The 18,937-nt window shown below is 45.3% G+C and overlaps 1 protein-coding gene across 1 annotated transcript in view; it reads left to right on the top strand.

Moving 5' to 3' along the window:
• The first annotated feature begins 874 nt into the window (after positions 1–874).
• Positions 875–18,937, top strand: part of F5 (coagulation factor V) — a 75,703-nt gene continuing 57,640 nt past the window's right edge. Inside the window, exons 1-4 of the mRNA XM_053909320.1 lie at positions 875–1,034; positions 1,068–1,265; positions 5,486–5,577; positions 11,243–11,365. Of these exons, the coding sequence (XP_053765295.1) occupies positions 1,108–1,265; positions 5,486–5,577; positions 11,243–11,365 (373 nt within the window). The 5' untranslated portion in view covers positions 875–1,034; positions 1,068–1,107. The remainder of the gene's footprint in view (positions 1,035–1,067; positions 1,266–5,485; positions 5,578–11,242; positions 11,366–18,937) is intronic.

The following is an 18,937-nucleotide window of genomic DNA, read 5'->3' on the forward strand; positions in this document are numbered from 1 at the left end:
TTGAGACAGAAGCTTGGAGGCCCGCAGGTTCGGGGAACCTCGGACAGCGATAGTGATGCTTCGGACAACCTAAGCCTCCGATTTTCTAGCAAGGGCAAAATAAGATCTTAAGGCCCCGTGAAACAGCCCAGTGCTCGGGGAGACACAGGGGGGCCCCTGCAGCGGGAAAAACACAATCGGAGTAATACGCGTGTGCGGGCTCCTCTCAGCCGCGGGCGAGTCGGGCACCTCACAGTATTCTTTTATCTTGCTAACAATTGCATCGGGGGAAAGACTCTCATCCCCCTCTCGGGCCGATGTTAAAACCGAGCTCTAAAGAGGTTGCGTCGCCGACCCAAGCCAGCACGGCGCGGGGAGTGGGACTGAGGTCTGCTCTACTGATTGCCTCTGCGGTGCTGCCTCCGTGGCCTCGGGCCCTCCTCCGGCCAGAGCCGGGCGCGGGCAGCAGTCAGTGCGGTGGTCCAGGCCCGCCGGCCCCGTGCCTGGGCTCAGGCCCCCGCTTGCTCCCCTGCAATTGCAAGGTGTCCCTGTGCCCCTACCACAGCAGAACACCCTTTCCCCCAGGTCGAGAGACCGACGCGGCTAGGGGCGTGGGGTGACGCCGCACTGGGAACTGCAGAGGGCGTAGCAGGTGTGGACGTCTTCGCGGTGGGTGGTGAGGGGGAGCGGGCTCAGCGGGTGCAAGGGCCGGACCGCTTTTGCCCGCGGCTCGTTAACCCCTGGGCCCCGCCCCGCCCGCGAGGGCCTCCATTTCTGCCCTTCTCTCCACCTGCGGTAAAACATTCACCAACCCCTCGCGCTGCCTCCTCCCTCCCGTCCCCGCGGGCGGGGACCCAGCCAACCCCCTTTGGCCTGGAGGGGCGCTGGGAGGGGAGGACGGCTGGAAGCCGCGGCGGCCTCGGCGCCCCGGCCGAAGGGCGGGAGGACACCGCCACCCGCAGCCTCCCGGGGCGCATTGCAGCCGCGACGGCGGGCCGGCCTGCTGCGCGGGGCGCGACCGGCGGCGGACGCGAGCGCGGCCCAGGTCCCCGGCTGGCGGCGGCGGCGGCGGCGGCGGCGGCGGCGGCGGCGGCGGCGGCGGCGGCGCGCGGGAGCGGGGAAGCAGCCATGGCCCCGGGCTGCCCGCGCCTCTGGGTCCTGGTGGTCCTGGGCGCCGGCTGCGCAGGCTGGGGGCGCCCGGGGGCCGAGGCGGCGCGGCTGAGGCAGTTCTACGTGGCCGCGCAGGGCATCCGCTGGGACTACCGCCCCGAGCCCGCAGACCCGAGGTGAGGCGGCTGTGGTGGCCGGTGGGCTCCCCCCCGGGGAGCATCAAGTTGCCTCTTCTAGGGAGCTCTTCCTTTGCAATCGCGGGGCGTGCGCAGCAAAACAGAGCGGGAAAAACAAAAAAAGCAAAAAACCTTATCGCTAAGTTTGGAAACGGAATTGCCAGTTTTGCTTCTAGCGAGGCAGCGTATTCCACGATGCAGTGTGCGTCCTTCCGAGGTTTTGGGAGACACAGGTGCCGCTTTCAAGAGTTGGTGAATACAGTTTCGTTAGAGCGGCTCGTTGGGGGTTTAGTGCGGTGATGGATGCAGAAGCACCTCATTCGCCCTTCCTGCGAAGTCCCAGGCCAGAATTTGGGAAGGCTCGTGTTTTTCTAGAACCTCTAGTTACATATTGTTTACTTCGTCCTCCACATGGCTTCCTCTTCTAAAACTAAAGATGTACGCTTTGGCCTTCATTACAAGCAGAGTGTCCAATCGCGGTCGCCAAATTGCCACAATTTTGTTGTGTTCTTACAAATGGCTTTCAGACCATCATCGGTCCGTAAATGTGCAACATGTTTGTTCCTTTACCTTGTCTTCCGCTTCACGTGGCTCGTTTTATTCACATTCTTAGTCCCTGGGATAAAGTCTACCCCGGGCTATTTTGGAAGGGTCCCTGTTAACAGACATATGTAACGAAAAGGTGGCTGAAATAATAAAACTCTATCTTTGAATTGCAAACTATTTTTCCTAATTGAAAGGTTAAAAAAATAAGACTTCCCAGCAATGAAACAAATTATAGGACCTACTCACTATTTCCAGTTATATTTTTATACTTTTTAATGGTCAACCTCTCAGTGTGACTCAAGTTTTTTTTTTAACTTAACATCACAGTTTACGTGATTGTGAAAGACATGTTCCTCTTTTACAATTACAAAACCAAAGCAATCTGCCAAAAAATAATGTAATATTTCAAGAGTCTTGTAGCGTATAGCATTAGATCCTTCAAAGAATTGCTTTGTAACTGGGTTATCTTGGAGAGTACTACATACTATCTTGGTCTTGTAATAAGAAGAAATCCTTGCTCAAAAAATTTATTTTAAATATTGTCTTTCTTTTTTTTTTAATTTTTTTTTTTAACGTTTATTTATTTTTGAGACAGAGAGAGACAGAGCATGAACGGGGGAGGGTCAGAGAGAGAGGGAGACACAGAATCGGAAGCAGGCTCCAGGCTCTGAGCCGTCAGCACAGAGCCCGACGTGGGGCTCGAACTCACGGACCGTGAGATCATGACCTGAGCCGAAGTCAGACGCTTAACTGACCAAGCCACCCAGGCGCCCCTAAATATTGTCTTTCAAGTCGATGATCTATCTAGATCGCACCCATAGCCTTAGGAAACTGCCAGAAACCCCGAAGAAAATAACAGGCTTCCCAACATTAATCTCTGTTGCTCGTGGGCAGACAGTAACACGCTTTGCTGCCTTCGCGGGGGCACCCCGTGCTTGTGCTTGGAAGTTTGTTCTTCCTTCTGTAGTTGACTCCGAAAATGACAAGCAGAACCACACAGGGCAAAAGCCTGAGTCACAGAGTCACATGGTGAGTCCACAGGGCACCATGACTGGTTATCCGATCCCCTCACCCTGTGGTTGAGTTTCCAGAATTCGCGTAAGAGTCATAACCCTGGTGCCAATCATTGCTCCCAAACCGTGGAATGATAACCGAGAACAACTGTCAATATCTTTGAACCTCAGATCATGTCATTTCTCTCTCTGGCACTTTCTAGTGAAAAATCTAACCCGTACATCTGGCTGCTTAAACTCAGAGCTTGTGCTCAAGTGGCCTGCACCCGCAGCTGAATGGCACTCACTTTAAGGAGATGGGTCTAGACAATTCCATTCTTTGCCAAAGTGTATTTTAGCACAAAGCAAAGATCTCCCCTCTTACTTCACCCAGTATTAGCAGGAGAATGCCTTTGAGAGGTGACATATATCCATTATTCTTGTTTGAAGTCTGAAGTAAATGTTTTTGAAAATTTCCCTAAGGAAACTTGTTCAGTCACTTACATGTATGTAGGTAACAGGTCTTGAAAACGAAAACGTATATTTTTTTCCCCTCTAGGGTTCTAGCTTTATATGATTCTTATTATGATCAAATCAGTTTTAGAGAATCCTCATAAATGAAAAATTCATCATGCCTGTTGTTGGAAATCCTATTATTTTCAGCTTTCTACTTAGATTATTTTTGAATAGCAATTCAGTTGTTCGAAATCAAAACAGATATACCTCAGGATGTACACACAATATGTACAGTGAAATATGGTAGAAAGTATGCCCTTATTGAACAAAAATTAAAATACACACCCCACACAAAAGTCTGATTCTGCTTAGTAAAGCTTTTATGCCATCATCCGTGGTCATGTATTTCAAGATCGGGGGTGGGGGAGGGGAGGGTTGTTTTCGAATGTACTAAAGATTAAATAAATAGAAATGGATTCCCACATGAGGGACACAGCTACCATATGGAATCTTAAGATTCTTGGGTTCTAAGAACTCTCAGAGGTAATTTTGTTCATTTTTAACATCGATGTTTGACCTTCTACTCCCCCCCAACCCTAAGCACCAATCCCACCCCCCAAGTGGTTGTCTAGTTTCTACTGAACGCTTTCAGCGACTGAGAACCCAGTACCTTGAATAGCTAACTACTCATTTCCAAAATACTTTACTCATACTTCCTTAAATTCTGCCCCCAAACATTAACACAATTCTTGCATCCCACATTTTAAAAAGTTTAAGAATTACTGCAATTGACGATTTTTCTGCTTGGTAGGAAAACATGGAGACTAAAAACCAACTTTTATTACCTCTTAAAAATATGACTAGTTAGCACGTATTGGATATTTACAACGCGCGGGCTCCAGGCCCTTTGCAGGTAGCCGTTTACGTAATACTTGTAACAGCCCCTTGAAGATTTCACTATTATTCTCATCTCACACTTGTAGAAACTGAGGCACAAATGGATTAAATACATTGTTGAAGGTTAGACAGCTAACAAGGGGTAGAAACGGGATTCAACCCCAGACACTGAGTCCACAACGTGTTGTCTTAACTACTGCACTATATAGATACTGCAGCAAAGGTGGTGAGTATCCCATTCTGTGATGCCCTGATTTTAGGGGTGGGGGGCCACCCTCTCTGGATTAGGAAGCCTCACAAAGCCAGTTTGTTCAACGGGCTTAGACATTTTTGAGAAATTTCCCCCAACTACCTTCCCGTTTCCTTTCATCTGGAAGACCGCAGTAGGAACGCTGTGCCCAGCTTTAGCGATGCAGAAGGAAAAAAGGCCAGAAGCAAGCTCAGTGCTCTCCCGGACTCCCCTTGTGTGATACTTTACCATGAATACAAGGGTTTCACCTCTTTGAGTCTTGGCTCTGCCACTTTTCCATTGATCCTCGTCGGGACAAGTTACTCAACATTTTCTGAGACGTGGGTTTTTCATTTGTTTGTTTGGTTTCCAGGGTGAATCCGCAGGGCTTTTACTCCATTAGCCCATCTCCAACTTCTCAGCTAGAAATAGGGTCCACCAAATCGGTGGTTTTTTGCCGTGTTCCTCAGGTAATTTACATATGTATTTGATTCATCAGTTAAAGAATTGCCCATGTGTTTATTCGTATCGGATTTGGTTGTGGGTTTAGTCATTTAAAATCTAAGCCTAACGTTTGGGTTCACACGATGATCTTAGGTCCTTTTTTAGAAAATGGATTCTGGGGCGCCTGGGTGGCTCAGTCGGTTGAGCATCTGACTTCAGCTCAGGTCGTGATCTCGTGGTTCATGGGTTCGAGCCTCGCATTGGGCTCTGTGCTGACAGCTCGGAGCCTGGGGCCTGCTTCGGGTTCTGTGTCCCCCTCTCTCTCTGTTCCTCCCGTGCTCTCTCTCTCTCTCAAAAATGAATAAAGATTAAACAAAAAAAGAAAAAAAAAAGAAAATGGATTTTGAGTACATTAGTTAAGGCAGACTCAATTTGGGAAAGAACAGTTATTTCAACAGAATATTCTTAAAGGGATCAATAATTGTTTTATTAACTTCACGTATTATTCATGTTTATAAAATCTTGGGTTTCTGAAACACAATTGAAATACTGGTGTTCCTACCACATATCTGAGGACACGAGAAAGCCATCTGTCTTGTGATGAGATATAGATGTCTTATATGCCTTTCAAATTAATTTTTGTATTTTATTTCTAGTTCGAATCCTTTTGCAACTTCCTTTCAGAAAATTGTCTACAGAGAGTATGAACCATATTTTCAGAAAGAAAAACCACGATCCAAAATTTCAGGTAAGCCCGAAGTATACTATTTAATTTTGAAGATAAACCTCTACGAATAATTTGATATTCATATATATATGTAAACCGTCTATTTAGGACCATCTTTGTAGAAATGCGTGCTTTTGTTGTTTTTAACCAGTTCAGGCTACAGAATGTGTGGGTCCAAGTGCAAAGAGAAAATGTGGGGCCCCTGGTTCATATTTTTGAGAATTTCAAGGCAGGGGGCCCTTCTTGCCCATGAGGTGCCATGGCCAGGAAGCTGGCTGTTTTTGACATTGATCAAAAAGCTCGACAAAACTTTGAAGTGTTTGAACTTTTAAGTTTATTCACGCATTGAACAGACTACTGTTGAGCACCCACTATGGGCTGGGCATTGAAGCAGGCGGTAGTGGACAAGACAGAACCTTACCTTGTCTTTCTTACCCTTGAGTGTGGATGAACCTTAACAAATAATCCGGTGCCTCTGTCTGGGTCCCTAGACTCACTCAAAGGAACCATATATGGCTGATTCTTTTGCATCGGTTTTCCCATCTCTTCTCCTGTTTTATTTATAGTGTGAGATGTACAACAGCTGTCAGTTTCGAAGAGAAATCTCTCCTTTTCCCTCCTCTCTTCTTTAATCAAGGCAAGTGGGTTGAGTGGGTTTTTGGGATCTTGAATATGGTACTATATTCCGCAGGAATGATAGAGGCCGTTAAGAGAGAACTTCCTCCAGCCGGGCCCCCTGGTCAATAATTCCCTCATCCTCCCACACTAACCAACGGAAGAGGGTCAACTTTCCCAAACTCCTCCTTCTGTCTCTCCGTGCAAACCGTTCTGTCCTGCCTCCTCTGACCGCCCTTTACCTTCAGTCTTCCCTCGGCTGGAGCCTACCCTTCAGTCACAAATCAACAGTTTTGGAGTTTTACAAACAAGAATACAGTGTCTTAAAATACCTAAGGGCTCAGGGGAAGCATCCAGTGGAAAAGGGGAGGATAACAATATCTGAGAGAGAATAATTGCTGGAACCAGATTCAGAAGAAACAGGAAGTGAGGGGATTCAAAGCTTGGGCCGAATTAGCTGGAGATAGATGAGATACCACCTTCACGGGGGCTGGCGAGGCAACAGACGATAAGGTTACTAATAAAATTAAGTTTGTAGTTGAGGGCAGAAAGCTCAAGGATCTCCCGTCCTCTGTCACAGAGTCTATTCACTTTCATAGCTCTGGCTCCACGCTTTGTATGTACGACAGGTACTTCAGAACTATTTAATTAAAATTAATTGTAGGTGGGTGAGGGGAAAATGAGCTGGGAAGCATATTCATTAGGCCTGGAGAGAAGAAGAACTGGGCAGGTGTTTAGAGCCTTGCCTCGTGTGGCTTTTGCCAAGTGACTGAATTGAATCTCTGGTCTGTGTAAGCCACCGTGCTGAGTGATGGAAAGGCCAGTGCCAGCCTGGAGACTCTCTTTTAGCCACGAAGGAGTCATTGATAGGTTTTGGAGAGGAGAGTGCTGTGATCAAAATCCTTTGAGATGATCAACTTTTGTGGACATTTCCTGATTCAACCTCATTAATTAGAGGTAGACCTTAATCAGGGCGCCTGGGTGACTCGGTACTTTAAGCGTCCAACTCTTGATTTGAGCTCAGGTCTTGATCTCACGGTTCGTGGGATCGAGCCCAGAGTGGGGTTTTGTGCTGACAGCGTGGAGCTTGGGATTCTCTCTCTCCCTCTCTCTCTGCCCCTCCCCCATCTAAAACTAAATAAATAAACAAACTTAAAAATAAAAGTAGACCTGATCATTAATTTATGTGTAAGCCCTGTGCACTTACAACATCACCCCTCTGTCCACCCCTGTATTTCTCATTACGCATTTGTTTTATGTGAATTCTGAGGCATTTTAACACCCGTTTTAAAAGGAGCTCCTTCCTGAACTCCCCACGTCACTTAACGATGAACCCCTGAAGGGCAAGGGTAGTATTTTATTCACTGAATCTCTACAGTAGCTGATAGAGTGGGGCAAATTTGGGGTAAAGGAAAAGCCTGAGAAGCTCTGGGTTTAAACACTACCATTGACTATGTGACCTGCCCCATCCCGCAGCCTGGTCCTGTGTCATTGGTACCTTTTCCCTGTTTCCTCCTCCACCCATCTGGCAGGTACGATTCTAGCCGAACCTGGAGCCAGTCATGAGCCACTTCTGCAGCGTGAGCCCAGAAGTCATTCGAATTGCGGGTGGGGGCTAGGCTGTAGGACCAGAGGTCTGAAGGTGCCTGGCCAGCGAGGTTTGAGGACCCGCGGACAGGTGGAGGGGCCAGTCTCATTTTCGGGAATCCTGTCTGGGGCTTGAAAATGGTTCGTTTTGACTCCGAATTTTTTCCAGGAGGATTAAGAAATGTTTGCTCCTGAAGGGGCTTTAAAATAACCCCACGACGGGCTTTCCTGTTTTCTGTAGTGCGCTGTTCACCTTGAGAGCAGGAGGCTGGGTTAGCTGGCTTCAGAGCCAGCTAATAGTTTTCAAGTCCAAAACCATTTGGTACATGCTGTGCTACCTTCTTGGGACCACAAGATAGGCAGCTCCTTCCCCCCACCTCACTGTCGGCCACTGAGGAGAGGGTGGGATGGGTCTCGGGCCATCTGGCCTACGGAGGAGCTGAACGGCGGCTCAGACAACGTCCAGGCCTGTGTTTGCCCACGTGCGGGAAGGTATTTGGGGTGCACTTACAAACACATCGCTTTGTTTTGCCTTAATTCCGAAGAAACCGAAAGGGAGGCAAATAAACATTCCACATCACTCACTGCAGCAAGAGGTCTTATTAGGTTAAATAACTTAGAAGACTTATCCTGGGCACCGGGCATTTGCAGCCCCATGATGCCAACAGACAAATCGCCAGGGCGAGGCGCCCATGGCAACGAAACCTGTGCACGCTGTGACACCATAGCCCTCTTGTGGGCTCCGGGGCATCCCAGCGGGTGGGAATAGCCAGTGGGGGCTTCTGTCGGCAGCTAGGACGGAGGGCAGCAGCCAGAAGACAGAGGTCAGCCAGTGGAGCCAGATGTGGTCAGGAGTCAGAAATGGTGTAGACACTGGAACCATTTCAGGAAAGGGGGGCTTCTGAACCCGCTCTGTGCGAGGTGGGAGAGAAAGGTTCAAGAGTCCGGAGATTTGAGTTCTCGCCCCAGCAGTGCCACCCAGTGACTGACCTTGAGCAAGCCACCCTCCCTGCCCCCATGTCCTGGGCTTTGTCACTGTCTCCAAAACGAGGATTGAACGACGTGACCTCACTGGCCCTGTGCAGAGCTAACACAAAAACAAACAAAAAGCTTCAGGCACATGATCAGCATAAAGTCTAGCACCGGGAGCTCAGCGAAAGGAATAAGAAAACTGGGTCCTGGGGCAGCTGGGTGGCTCAGTCCGTCAAGCTCCCAAGTTTGGCTCCAGTCACGATTGCGTGGTTCATGGGTCCGAGCCCCGCATTGGGCTCCCTGCTGTCAGAGCAGAGCCCGCTTCACATCCTGCCCCTCCTCTGCTCGTTCTCTGTCTCTCTGTCTCTCTCTCAAAAATAAATGAACTTAAAAAAAAAGAAAACTGTGGGTAAAAAGATAGGAGCAGAGAAAGGTAGGGCCTCTGTCTCAGAAGTCCCATTTTCTCTTTGCCAATAGGTAGGCATCCTATCTTTCAACATCCATTGAAACATCCTTCCGACATCCATTATCATTTCGACATCCTTATCTTCATCATTCCCAAGGGGCAGAACCCCTTCGGCCATATAAGGTAGCGTATTCTCAGGTCCCAGTAGTTAAGATGGGGACACCTCAGGGAGGGCCTTCATTCTGCCTACCACGCCCACCAAACAAAACCTTCCCACAGTGGCCTCCCTTTCAGAGAATGACACCTTCCTGCACCCAGCTGCCCAGCCAGAGTGTCACCGACCATCCACAGCAACTTGGACCCCTCACCGTCCACCCATATCCCATCCATTGAGGCCTGGCAGTCTGGTCTCCTAAGAGCTCTCTAGCATGTTCTTATCACCTCCACTACTGTAACTTTACGGTAACTCACTGACATCACCCCCCTGGAGCCTTCTATCTGCTCTCTCAACATCCACTCTGGATTCTCCTCGGCTCATCCTCCACCAACGCAGCCAGAGATTTAAAACCCCAAATCTGGTCCATGTCTCACTTCTGCTAAAAACTCTCTAATGGCTTTCAGATACTCTTAGAGGAAAACTCTAAATGGCCCAGAAGGCCCTACCTGACAGGGCCTCTGACTATGCCTTCAGCCTCACTTTCTGCTCCTTTCTCTTGCCTGTTAAGCTTCACCTTCGCCATGGCCATCTGTCAGTTCTCCAAAGAGGCCAAGTTTTCTGGTGCCGCGGACCCTTTGCACGTGCTAATCCCACTTTGACTTCAGTTAAAACATCGCTTCCTCAAGGAAGTATTTCCCAACCCTGATCCCCTCCATGCATCCGAGATTGGACGAAATCCCTCTGTAAAATGCTCTTCAGGGTGTTCTGTACTTGGCTTTCATAATACTTACCATAGTTTGTCATCAAATGTTGGTGGGACTATTTGTTAAAATATGGCTTTCCTACCTTTTTTGTAAGCTCTGTGAAGGCGCCTATTTTACTCACCATTACAATGCTGACAGCTAGGACAATGTGGGCACTCAATGAATATGTTTTGAGTGAATGAATACATATAGCATGGGGGTGGACTATTAAAAGGTGGTTAAAGGCTCAGTATGTAGAGTCTGATAGGTTAGCTGCCTCTAATTAGCTACATACTATTGGGCAAGATGTTGAAACTCTCTGAGGCTCAGCGTCCTCATCTGTAAAATGGGTATGTTAGTATCTCCTTGAAGATTTTCTCTGTGGTCACAGACTTCAACTGGCATTCATGGGCAGTGGTGATGATCATTATATTATCTCGATATTATATTGCTCTCCTGTGATTCCTAGTGGAGAGAAGCCAGCCCCACAGAGTTTACAGATGGCTTGGCAATGAGAGCGGTCAACTCTTGTCACTTGTCTGAAATAGGACTTCTGGTGACAGGTTCTCAAGATTTAAAGGACATCAGAATCAGTCAGGAGCACATGTTCTTCGCAAAACCCCAGTGATTTCCCATTTCACTTAGGAGAAAATCCAGAGTCCTTACCATGCCCCCTAAGCCTCACATGACCCACCCCTCCCTCATCTGTTCTCACTCTGCCCTCACCATTTCTCTTACAGTTCTTTGGATCCAGCAAGCTCACTCTTGCCTCAGGGACTTTGAACTTGCCTCAGGGCCAGAGTACTGCATGATTTGCTCCCTCACTTCACTGAGGTCTCTGAGGTCTCCCACCTCAGGGAGATCTCATGGAGCCAGTCACCTTCCCTCAAACCACCTTGTGTAATTGAAAATGACCATCTTTCTTTTTCTTGACCAAAGACAAAGACAGTGATCTCCAAGAAATGACGGTGGGTCTGAATGGGGGGCGGACATGGTCAGAACTATTCCCCCTCTCTCTTGACTTGTTTTGGGCACAAGCCAAGCATTTCTGCCTTCCTGTCCTTACCTGCCTGCCATGTAGAGGCAATGAGCTGGTCAGCCTCAGGACCAGGAGGAACGACCGCCATTACTCATGGGGTTCATGCTTAGCAGCTCTGGCTTTGGTAGTCCTGAACACAGACCCATTATAAATCCTTGTTTCCATAGGACTTCTTGGGCCAACTTTGTATGCGGAAGTTGGAGATATCATGAAAGTCCACTTCAAGAATAAGGCAGACAAGCCCTTGAGCATCCACCCTCAAGGAATTAAATACAGTAAATTCTCAGAAGGTAAGAGGAATTTAATATCCCCCTGTCAGCGGAAAATGTACAACTCCAACAGCCGTGTCAAACATTGAAAAGCAGGCTGGTAACCACATGTTAGAGAAATCTTTCCTTCAACTGGTAATTACGAAAGTTGTTGCCTTTGTAAGTTTCAAAGAGGAAAATGAACAAGTTCTGGGGTCATCTGGACCTCAGGTTCTCACTAGGTTCTTGCCCTTATAGTTGGATGGACAAGCTACCTAATCTTCCTGAATTCCAGTATGTTCATCTGTAAAATGAGAATAGTAATACATGCACCCTGCAAAATGGTTTAAGGCAGGGAGGTCCACAGACTTTTCTGCGATGAGCCAGATGGCAAATACCATTGGCTTTCGGATCTCTCTTGTAACTACTCAACAATACCTTTTTGCGCAAAAGCAGTCACAGACAACGTGTAAGCGAAGGAGTATGTCTGGGTCCCAGTAAAACTTTAATACAGAAACAGGCAGCTGGCTGGATTTAACCCATGAACTGTCGTTTGAAATCATGAGATAGGACTAGCCTGACAGAGGCCCAAGCTAACACAGAAAGCACACTTAATACGTGGTATTTTGTGGTGGTGCTTGTAGAAGTATGATTCAAATTTTGGACGTAGTGACATGGTTAAGAACATACGCTTAGAAGGCAGACTTAGGTTCCCATTCCAGCTGTGTTGCTTTTGACTCTATGGCCTTAACATCTCTGAACCTCAGTTTTATCATCTATAAAATGGGAATGGTTATACCAACGCCGTAAGTTTGCTTTGAGGATTAAGTGAGATCATTTAGGTAGTGAACATGGTTCCTGGAACATGGGAAACCCTCAATAAACGACAGTGATGATAAAGACAACGAGGGCAAAGATCACGAGGACGAAGGTGATAAGAGTGACTACATCAGACACACGATAGTAAGCACCTATTGTTGACATCATTCTAGTTATTTCCGTTATGCTGACGTTCAGACCACAATACTGGTATAAGCACCGATACAAGAAAATTGTATCTATGTTGTAATAGATATTGGTATAATAACAGTTTTAAATAACTTCAGGCCCTTCGTGATTCACAAATCTTCTTCCTCCCCTGTGTTCCAGCCATCATACCTTTGAAGAGAGCAACTGAGGTGGAAAGTGGGTTGTAGCGCAGGTTCTAGAAGTAGACTGCCTGGTACAAATCCTGGCTCAGACACTTACTAGCTGTGTGACTTTTGAAAAGTTGCTTAGCATTTCTCTGCCTCATCTTTCTCATCTGTAAAATGAGAATAAGAATCATACCTGCCCCATATCGGTTTGTCGTCATGAAAGCCTTGAACAATGTCTAGCATATAGTAAACACTTGATAAACATTAGACATGATGGTAACATTGAGTCTTCAATCAACATGGATTCCAGTTATGTTATATCTCAGTGAAAAAGTTTTAAAATATGTTCAAATAACTCCATATTTATCTGACAATTTATGGCTTACAAAGTGACTTTTACATTTATTATTTCATGCGTGAATTAATTCGTCAAACTCATTCCAACTAAGGTATATATGACTGATAATAGGTCAATGAACTACCCTTCCCAGGACTATTTGCATTAGTGCTTGATCTTTGGATTAAGGAAAAACAATGAAGGATTAACTGTGAAATTTCAGGCATCTTAAAGAGCCAATTTGGCAAGACTCTGAGTGAGGTAGCATGCACAGGAGTCTCTCTTGTGTTCTTAAAATCATACGGCAGCGTAGCAAACAACCATTTAACCTACCTATGAGGCTTCCAGATGACTACATCAAGAATTCAGCAATGTAATGTGAGAGGGGAAAACCCCCAAAATGTCACATCCAGGTTCCATTTCAAATAGGGGAGGAGATAAGGTTTGTGGACTTTGTACTCCAGCCGGGCTGTTTGCACAGGGAGCAAACCTTGCACCCTTGCCCCCGTTTCTTTACTGTTTATTTGTTCCCACGCTCCGCCACAGCCAGTCCTTTATGAGCAACGATTTAAGATGCTCCCACCCCTTCCACTGGCCACCCGATTACTGCCATGAGTCTTCCAAATCTGAGAAAGGCAAATACAGATTGGTGGGGACTGTGGAATTTTTATTTTGGAAGTGAGATGCAAATCTAGTAAGTAGGTTGAGTGCCCTGCATGGCAAAAGACAAGCCTGTTCGTTTTAGTGTACCCTCCGTGTTAAAATAAAATATCCTCTTGCCCGACACTCACTCTGGCCCAGAGCCTTCCTCTATGGTTTGAAGTAATTTGGGGAGTATGGAAATCAACTAACTACATACTGACTCAGCTACATGAGAATCCAGATTCCTTTCTCGCAGAAGTAGGTACTGGAGAGATGGCTTGACAGAGGACTCAATCCTTGCCCCTATGGCCGCCTCATCTAACCAGGGAATGACACCACCTTGACACTAATCCTACTTCTTTGGGAATTAATCCTTGAGCCCCACCAAGGATGTGGAGACCTACTCTCATTAGCTAGAAGGAAAAGATAGCCATGGAAAGAATGCTGGCTTTAGAACCAGGATGACCTGGTTTTAAATGTGGGCAATTTCTGGGTGCCTGGCTGGCTCAGTCGGTTGAGTGTCCAACTTTGGCTCAGGTCATGATCTCATGGTTCATGGGTTTGAGCCCCACACTGGGCTTTGTGCTGACACCATGGAGCCTGCTTCGGATTCTCTGTCTCGCTGTCTCTGTGCACCTCCACTGTGCTCTCTCTCTCCCTCTCTCCCCAAAATAAATAGACATTAAAAAATATTTAAATTTGGGCAATTTCCTTTACCCCTAACCCTTAGTTTTATATCTGTGAGATGAGCATAGCAGTTCCTCTCAATGAAGATTATTTCAGGGATTAGTTATAATATATGTAAAGTTCTTGGCACGTGTTTGACACACAAGGTCAGCCATTGTTGGTGTGGTTATGTCATGGCTTTTCACAGTGCAGGTGTTAAAGTTTGTTTCCAGAAGCTTAGATGAAGGAAGGCCTTGGCCTTGAATAGTGCTAATCATTTTATCTGCACTTGAATGAAATAAAACTCATAGATTTTAGATGTCAAAATGAACTAAAATTGCACAGAAAACCTCAGTTATCCGGAGCACAGAGAAGTCGTTTTGAATCATTACATTTTCCAGATGGTTTGGGGTTTATTTCTTTACGTGTCTAAGATCCTTAAAAAAATTTTTTTAATGTTTATTTATTTTTGAGGGGGGGAGGGGCAGAGAGAGAGAGAGGGAGACACAGAATCCGAAGCCGGCTCCGGGCTCTGAGCCGTCAGCCCAGAGCCTGACGCGGGGCTTGAACTCACGAACTGCAAGATCATGACCTGAGCCAAAGTCAGATATCTAACTGACTGAGCCACCCAGGAGTCCCATAAATACTTTTTTTAAATCACTTTGGGTATATGTTGTCCTTCCCCAGACTCTCTTGAAACAGAGGATGAGAAGTAAAACTCTTATCTCTAAGCCATTCCTTCCAATCCACCGTGAGACTTTGCAAACACCCACAAATGTTAGAATTACGTGCAGTCTAAGTAAATGGACTCTAAACGAAAGTCTACGTTGTCGCCTGTGGTGTTGCCTACAGGTAAAGATCCCGAGCTGTCACTCACGGGTTTTGTAACGTCTGTTTTTGTTGGCCAGAAGCCCTGTTGCTTTTCGAAATGTTTGGCTGTGCTTTCGTTAGGTTGGACATCTGAGTTCTGGCCGGGAAAGAGGCTACTTGGTGTGAAAGTCTCATCCTGGCCTTTCATCCATAAGCTGGCATCACCCGACATGAACGCCAGGTTGTCGTTGGCATTGCCGACCGCTTCTGGTTGTACCCCCCTCCCCAGGTGTGCCCGAGAGAGACCTCAGTCATACATAGGGCGGGATGAGTAACCCATTTGACAGGTCGCACAAGCCATGATTTGTAAAAATGCTCACAAGAACATTTCCTTTACACATGTATTTAAAAGGAGTGTGTGTGTGTGTGTGTGTGTGTGTGTGTGTGTGTAGAGAGAGAGAGAGAGAGAGAAAGAAAGAACTAGTGGGGGAGGGGCAGAGAACAAGGGAGAGAGAGAGAATCCCAAGCAGGCTCTGCGCTGTCAGTGCAGAGCCCGATGCGGGACCCAAACTCATGAACTGTGAGATCGTGACTTGAACAGAAACCAAGAGTTGAACTCTTAACTGACTAAGCCACCCAGGCACCCTTGATAAGAGTACATTTTTAAGGCAGGAAATAAAATATCTTTAGCTGTACCAAATCATTTAAAAAGTTTCTATCACTGAGAGTTTTGATTTGAGGTTAAAATTTCAGAGACTCTGTAGACTGCACGCCCTGAACTGTTTGTAATGATGCACCGTCGAGCAAATTTTGTTCTTCAGTAAGATTTTTGTAGCTGTTTTGGTCAATTAACTTTAAAAGTTTGTTTCAGAATGAATCTTAATATTATTCTTTTATTTGCTTTATATCCTCACTTAAATGTGTGAGTTGCGTTATGAGTATTAGATCACAAGATTACTTTTACAATATTCAGCTATCTGTTGGTAAGCCAACTCTGAATAAAGGAAGAAAGAAGAGGGGCGCCTGGGTGGCTCAATTGGTTGGGTGTTCGATTTGGCTCAGGTCATGATCTCACAGCTCGTGAGTTTGAGCCCCGTGTCGGTGTCTGTGCGGACAGCTCAGAGCCTGGAGTCTGCTTTGGATTCAGAATTTTTAAAAGAAAGAGAGGAAGGAAGGAAGGAAGGAAGGAAGGAAGGAAGGAAGGAAGGAAGGCTGGAAGGCAGGAAGGCATTTTCCACCAGAGGTTTGCATCTAGTGTTGCCAAATTCTCCATATGAAAACTTAGTCTTAGGGTTTTTCCAAAACATTCCAATACTTGACATAATGTAGGCAATGATATTTTTCCCTTTTCATCTGAGTATTTTGGCCTTATACAGATCCTTCTTTGGGTATATGGTAAATACCCGAACAACTGTAATGGCTGATACAACAATTCTCATAAGTCTCAGAAATGTGGACTCCCCTTCAAAAGAGACTTGCACATCCTGTGCTGTGGAACCAGGTTCCTTATAGAACGTCAGCATTCTAATTTGCCCATTACCTAAATTATAGCTTCTAAAGAAGGTTCTATGGGGTACCTGGCTGGCTCAGTTGGTTAAGTGTCTGACTTCAGCTCAGGTCATGATCTTGCCGTCCATGGGTTCAGGCCCCGCGTGGGGCTCTGTGCTGACAGCTCGGAGCCTGGAGCCTGCTTCAGTTTCTGTGTCTCCCTCTCTCTCTGCCCCTCCCCTGCTGGTGCTCTGTTTCTGTCTCTCTCTTAAATAAATAAACATGAAAAAAATTTTCAAAGAAAGAAGATTCTGAATCTTCAGATGCACACTGAAGCATTTGCTAAGTTTATTAAATGGAGAGGAAAAGAGCTCTTCTAAAAATAAATAAGTAACAAGGGAGGATCTCAAGAATGAGCACCCTATTGGGTGACCAAAACAGGTCTTCTCGGACCTTCACTTTCCCAAAGCTTGTATGCAGCATTTTACATTTGAAAAAAAAAAAAATACCAAGGGCCTTTGGCAAATAATTGGTTCATCGTGACAAGAGTAAACAAATTGCAATGCTGACTATGAACTGAGCTGGCAGTGAACAGACTTAAGTAAATATAAAACAAAGGGCTACCCTTGTGTAAAGAATTTATTCTCGCAAGAAGCTGAAGAAGGACTTTTTGTGCTGTAGCACAATAGTCCTTCCTGTCCATTTCTCCCCTCTTCTGTTAAGAGATTAGGCTTTTAGTTTGATGACAAAGTCAAAATCAGATTCATCAAAAAATGCATTTCATAAATGTTTCCTTTAAGTAGCTGTTTATACTTTGTACCTCATATTAGGTAGGTTGTGAAATCAAAGATACACCATGCCTGGTTTATTTTAGGCTAAAGGTAAAATAAAATACTTGGAAGTGAAAAGAACAAAAACCACAATAAAATCATGCCCCAATTATCTCATTATCTCAGTCCTCAGTGTAATTGGAGAAGCTATGCCCATGTACAACTTTGTTTACTATTTATTTTAAGATGCTCATAATTCATCTTTTAAGTAGTATAGCAAACTTAATTAAAGCCATTCATTCAATTATTTGAAATGTATCTTACATGTAACTTCATATTCCTATTCCTTTCACACGGATATGAAGTTCTCGATGATTTGCTTTGGTCACTAGACAGACACTTAAAAATCATCGTTGGTTCAAATAAAGCAGGATACAAAACCGTGACCATTTAAAAATAAATTTGATATCATTAGAGAATCAGTCTCATTGCCATATCTAGTATGTGTTAAAGCCTTTTAGGTGATTCTTAGATATTTATATTGTTTGATTGTAATTACAGATGCACAATGTGAACACTGTGGCTTCTCCACTGAAGTGGCCCTAGAAGAAATCTAGAGGTGAAACCCACCACAGCCGAGACACCAGCATGTACCCTACTGGGCTGTGGGTAGACTTCAGGGTCTTACCTCTTTATATTTGCATCCAGGAACCTAGCACAGAGCCTCCCCCGTGCTCTGAAATTTACTAATTTTGCTGGTGATTGTGATCAACAGCCCAGTCTTATTACCAGTTTTTACCACTTTAGAGTAGATACGTCACCACCTCTAATCTTTCTCACCTGTGTTAAGGTGAACACTTAAGATACAGCTAATCGGAGGTAAAACACAAAGGAAAGAGGCTGTATCCATTGCAACGTGGCTGAGAACGAAAAAGCCAACATCATGAAGTGTAGTGCTGTAGCATTGGTTAGGCGCCAGGCATTTTACATACAGTTTTTAGTTCTCATAACCCACCAAAGATGATAATATTATTACTAGAGAAAGGATTATATTGTTATGAATGGGAAACGTGAGGCCCAAAGGCAGGTCAAGAAACTCCCAAAGTCACCCAGTCAATAAGTGATACAGTCAAGAAATTTCAATTCTGGCCTCAAAACTCATGTACTTTCTTTCACAATTTATCATCAATTATATATCTCACAAATACTTAATTAAAAATTATGATGAATATTATATGTATTTATGAATACTTTTAGAAATATAAATATATATATTCCATTTATATATCATATACACTTCATATGATATATATATATATGTATGTATATATATATGTATGTGTATATATATATATATATATATATATATATATATATCAGACATCAGGGAATGAGTAAGCTGACATTTAGGCTGATGTCTGAAGGTTGAGCATGCATTTATCCAGAGAGAGAGAGAGAGATGAAGAACTTTAATAGTTATCTCTCACCCTACAAAGAATATCACATTTGTCCTCTTGAGAGCTTATGAAGGCAATAGAAAGAATGCCACTTTCTACTATAGGAATTTGCTGTGATGTTTTAACAGCTGGGACAGTGGAAGCATCATGTCCAGAAACATAAATTGGCTTCTTCTGAGGCCAAGAGGCATGAAGCATTGATTAAGGGCCCTCAGGCTTGATTCCCGATAGTTCTAGTCACTAACTTGCCATGCCAGTTCCAGTCAATAGACAAGGTTTGATCTGAGAGGGCAACTCTCCTTATCAGA

This window comes from Panthera pardus, unplaced genomic scaffold (assembly GCF_024362965.1).
Source record: "Panthera pardus isolate Hobbes unplaced genomic scaffold, ASM2436296v1 HiC_scaffold_21, whole genome shotgun sequence".
Taxonomy (NCBI): domain Eukaryota; kingdom Metazoa; phylum Chordata; class Mammalia; order Carnivora; family Felidae; genus Panthera; species Panthera pardus.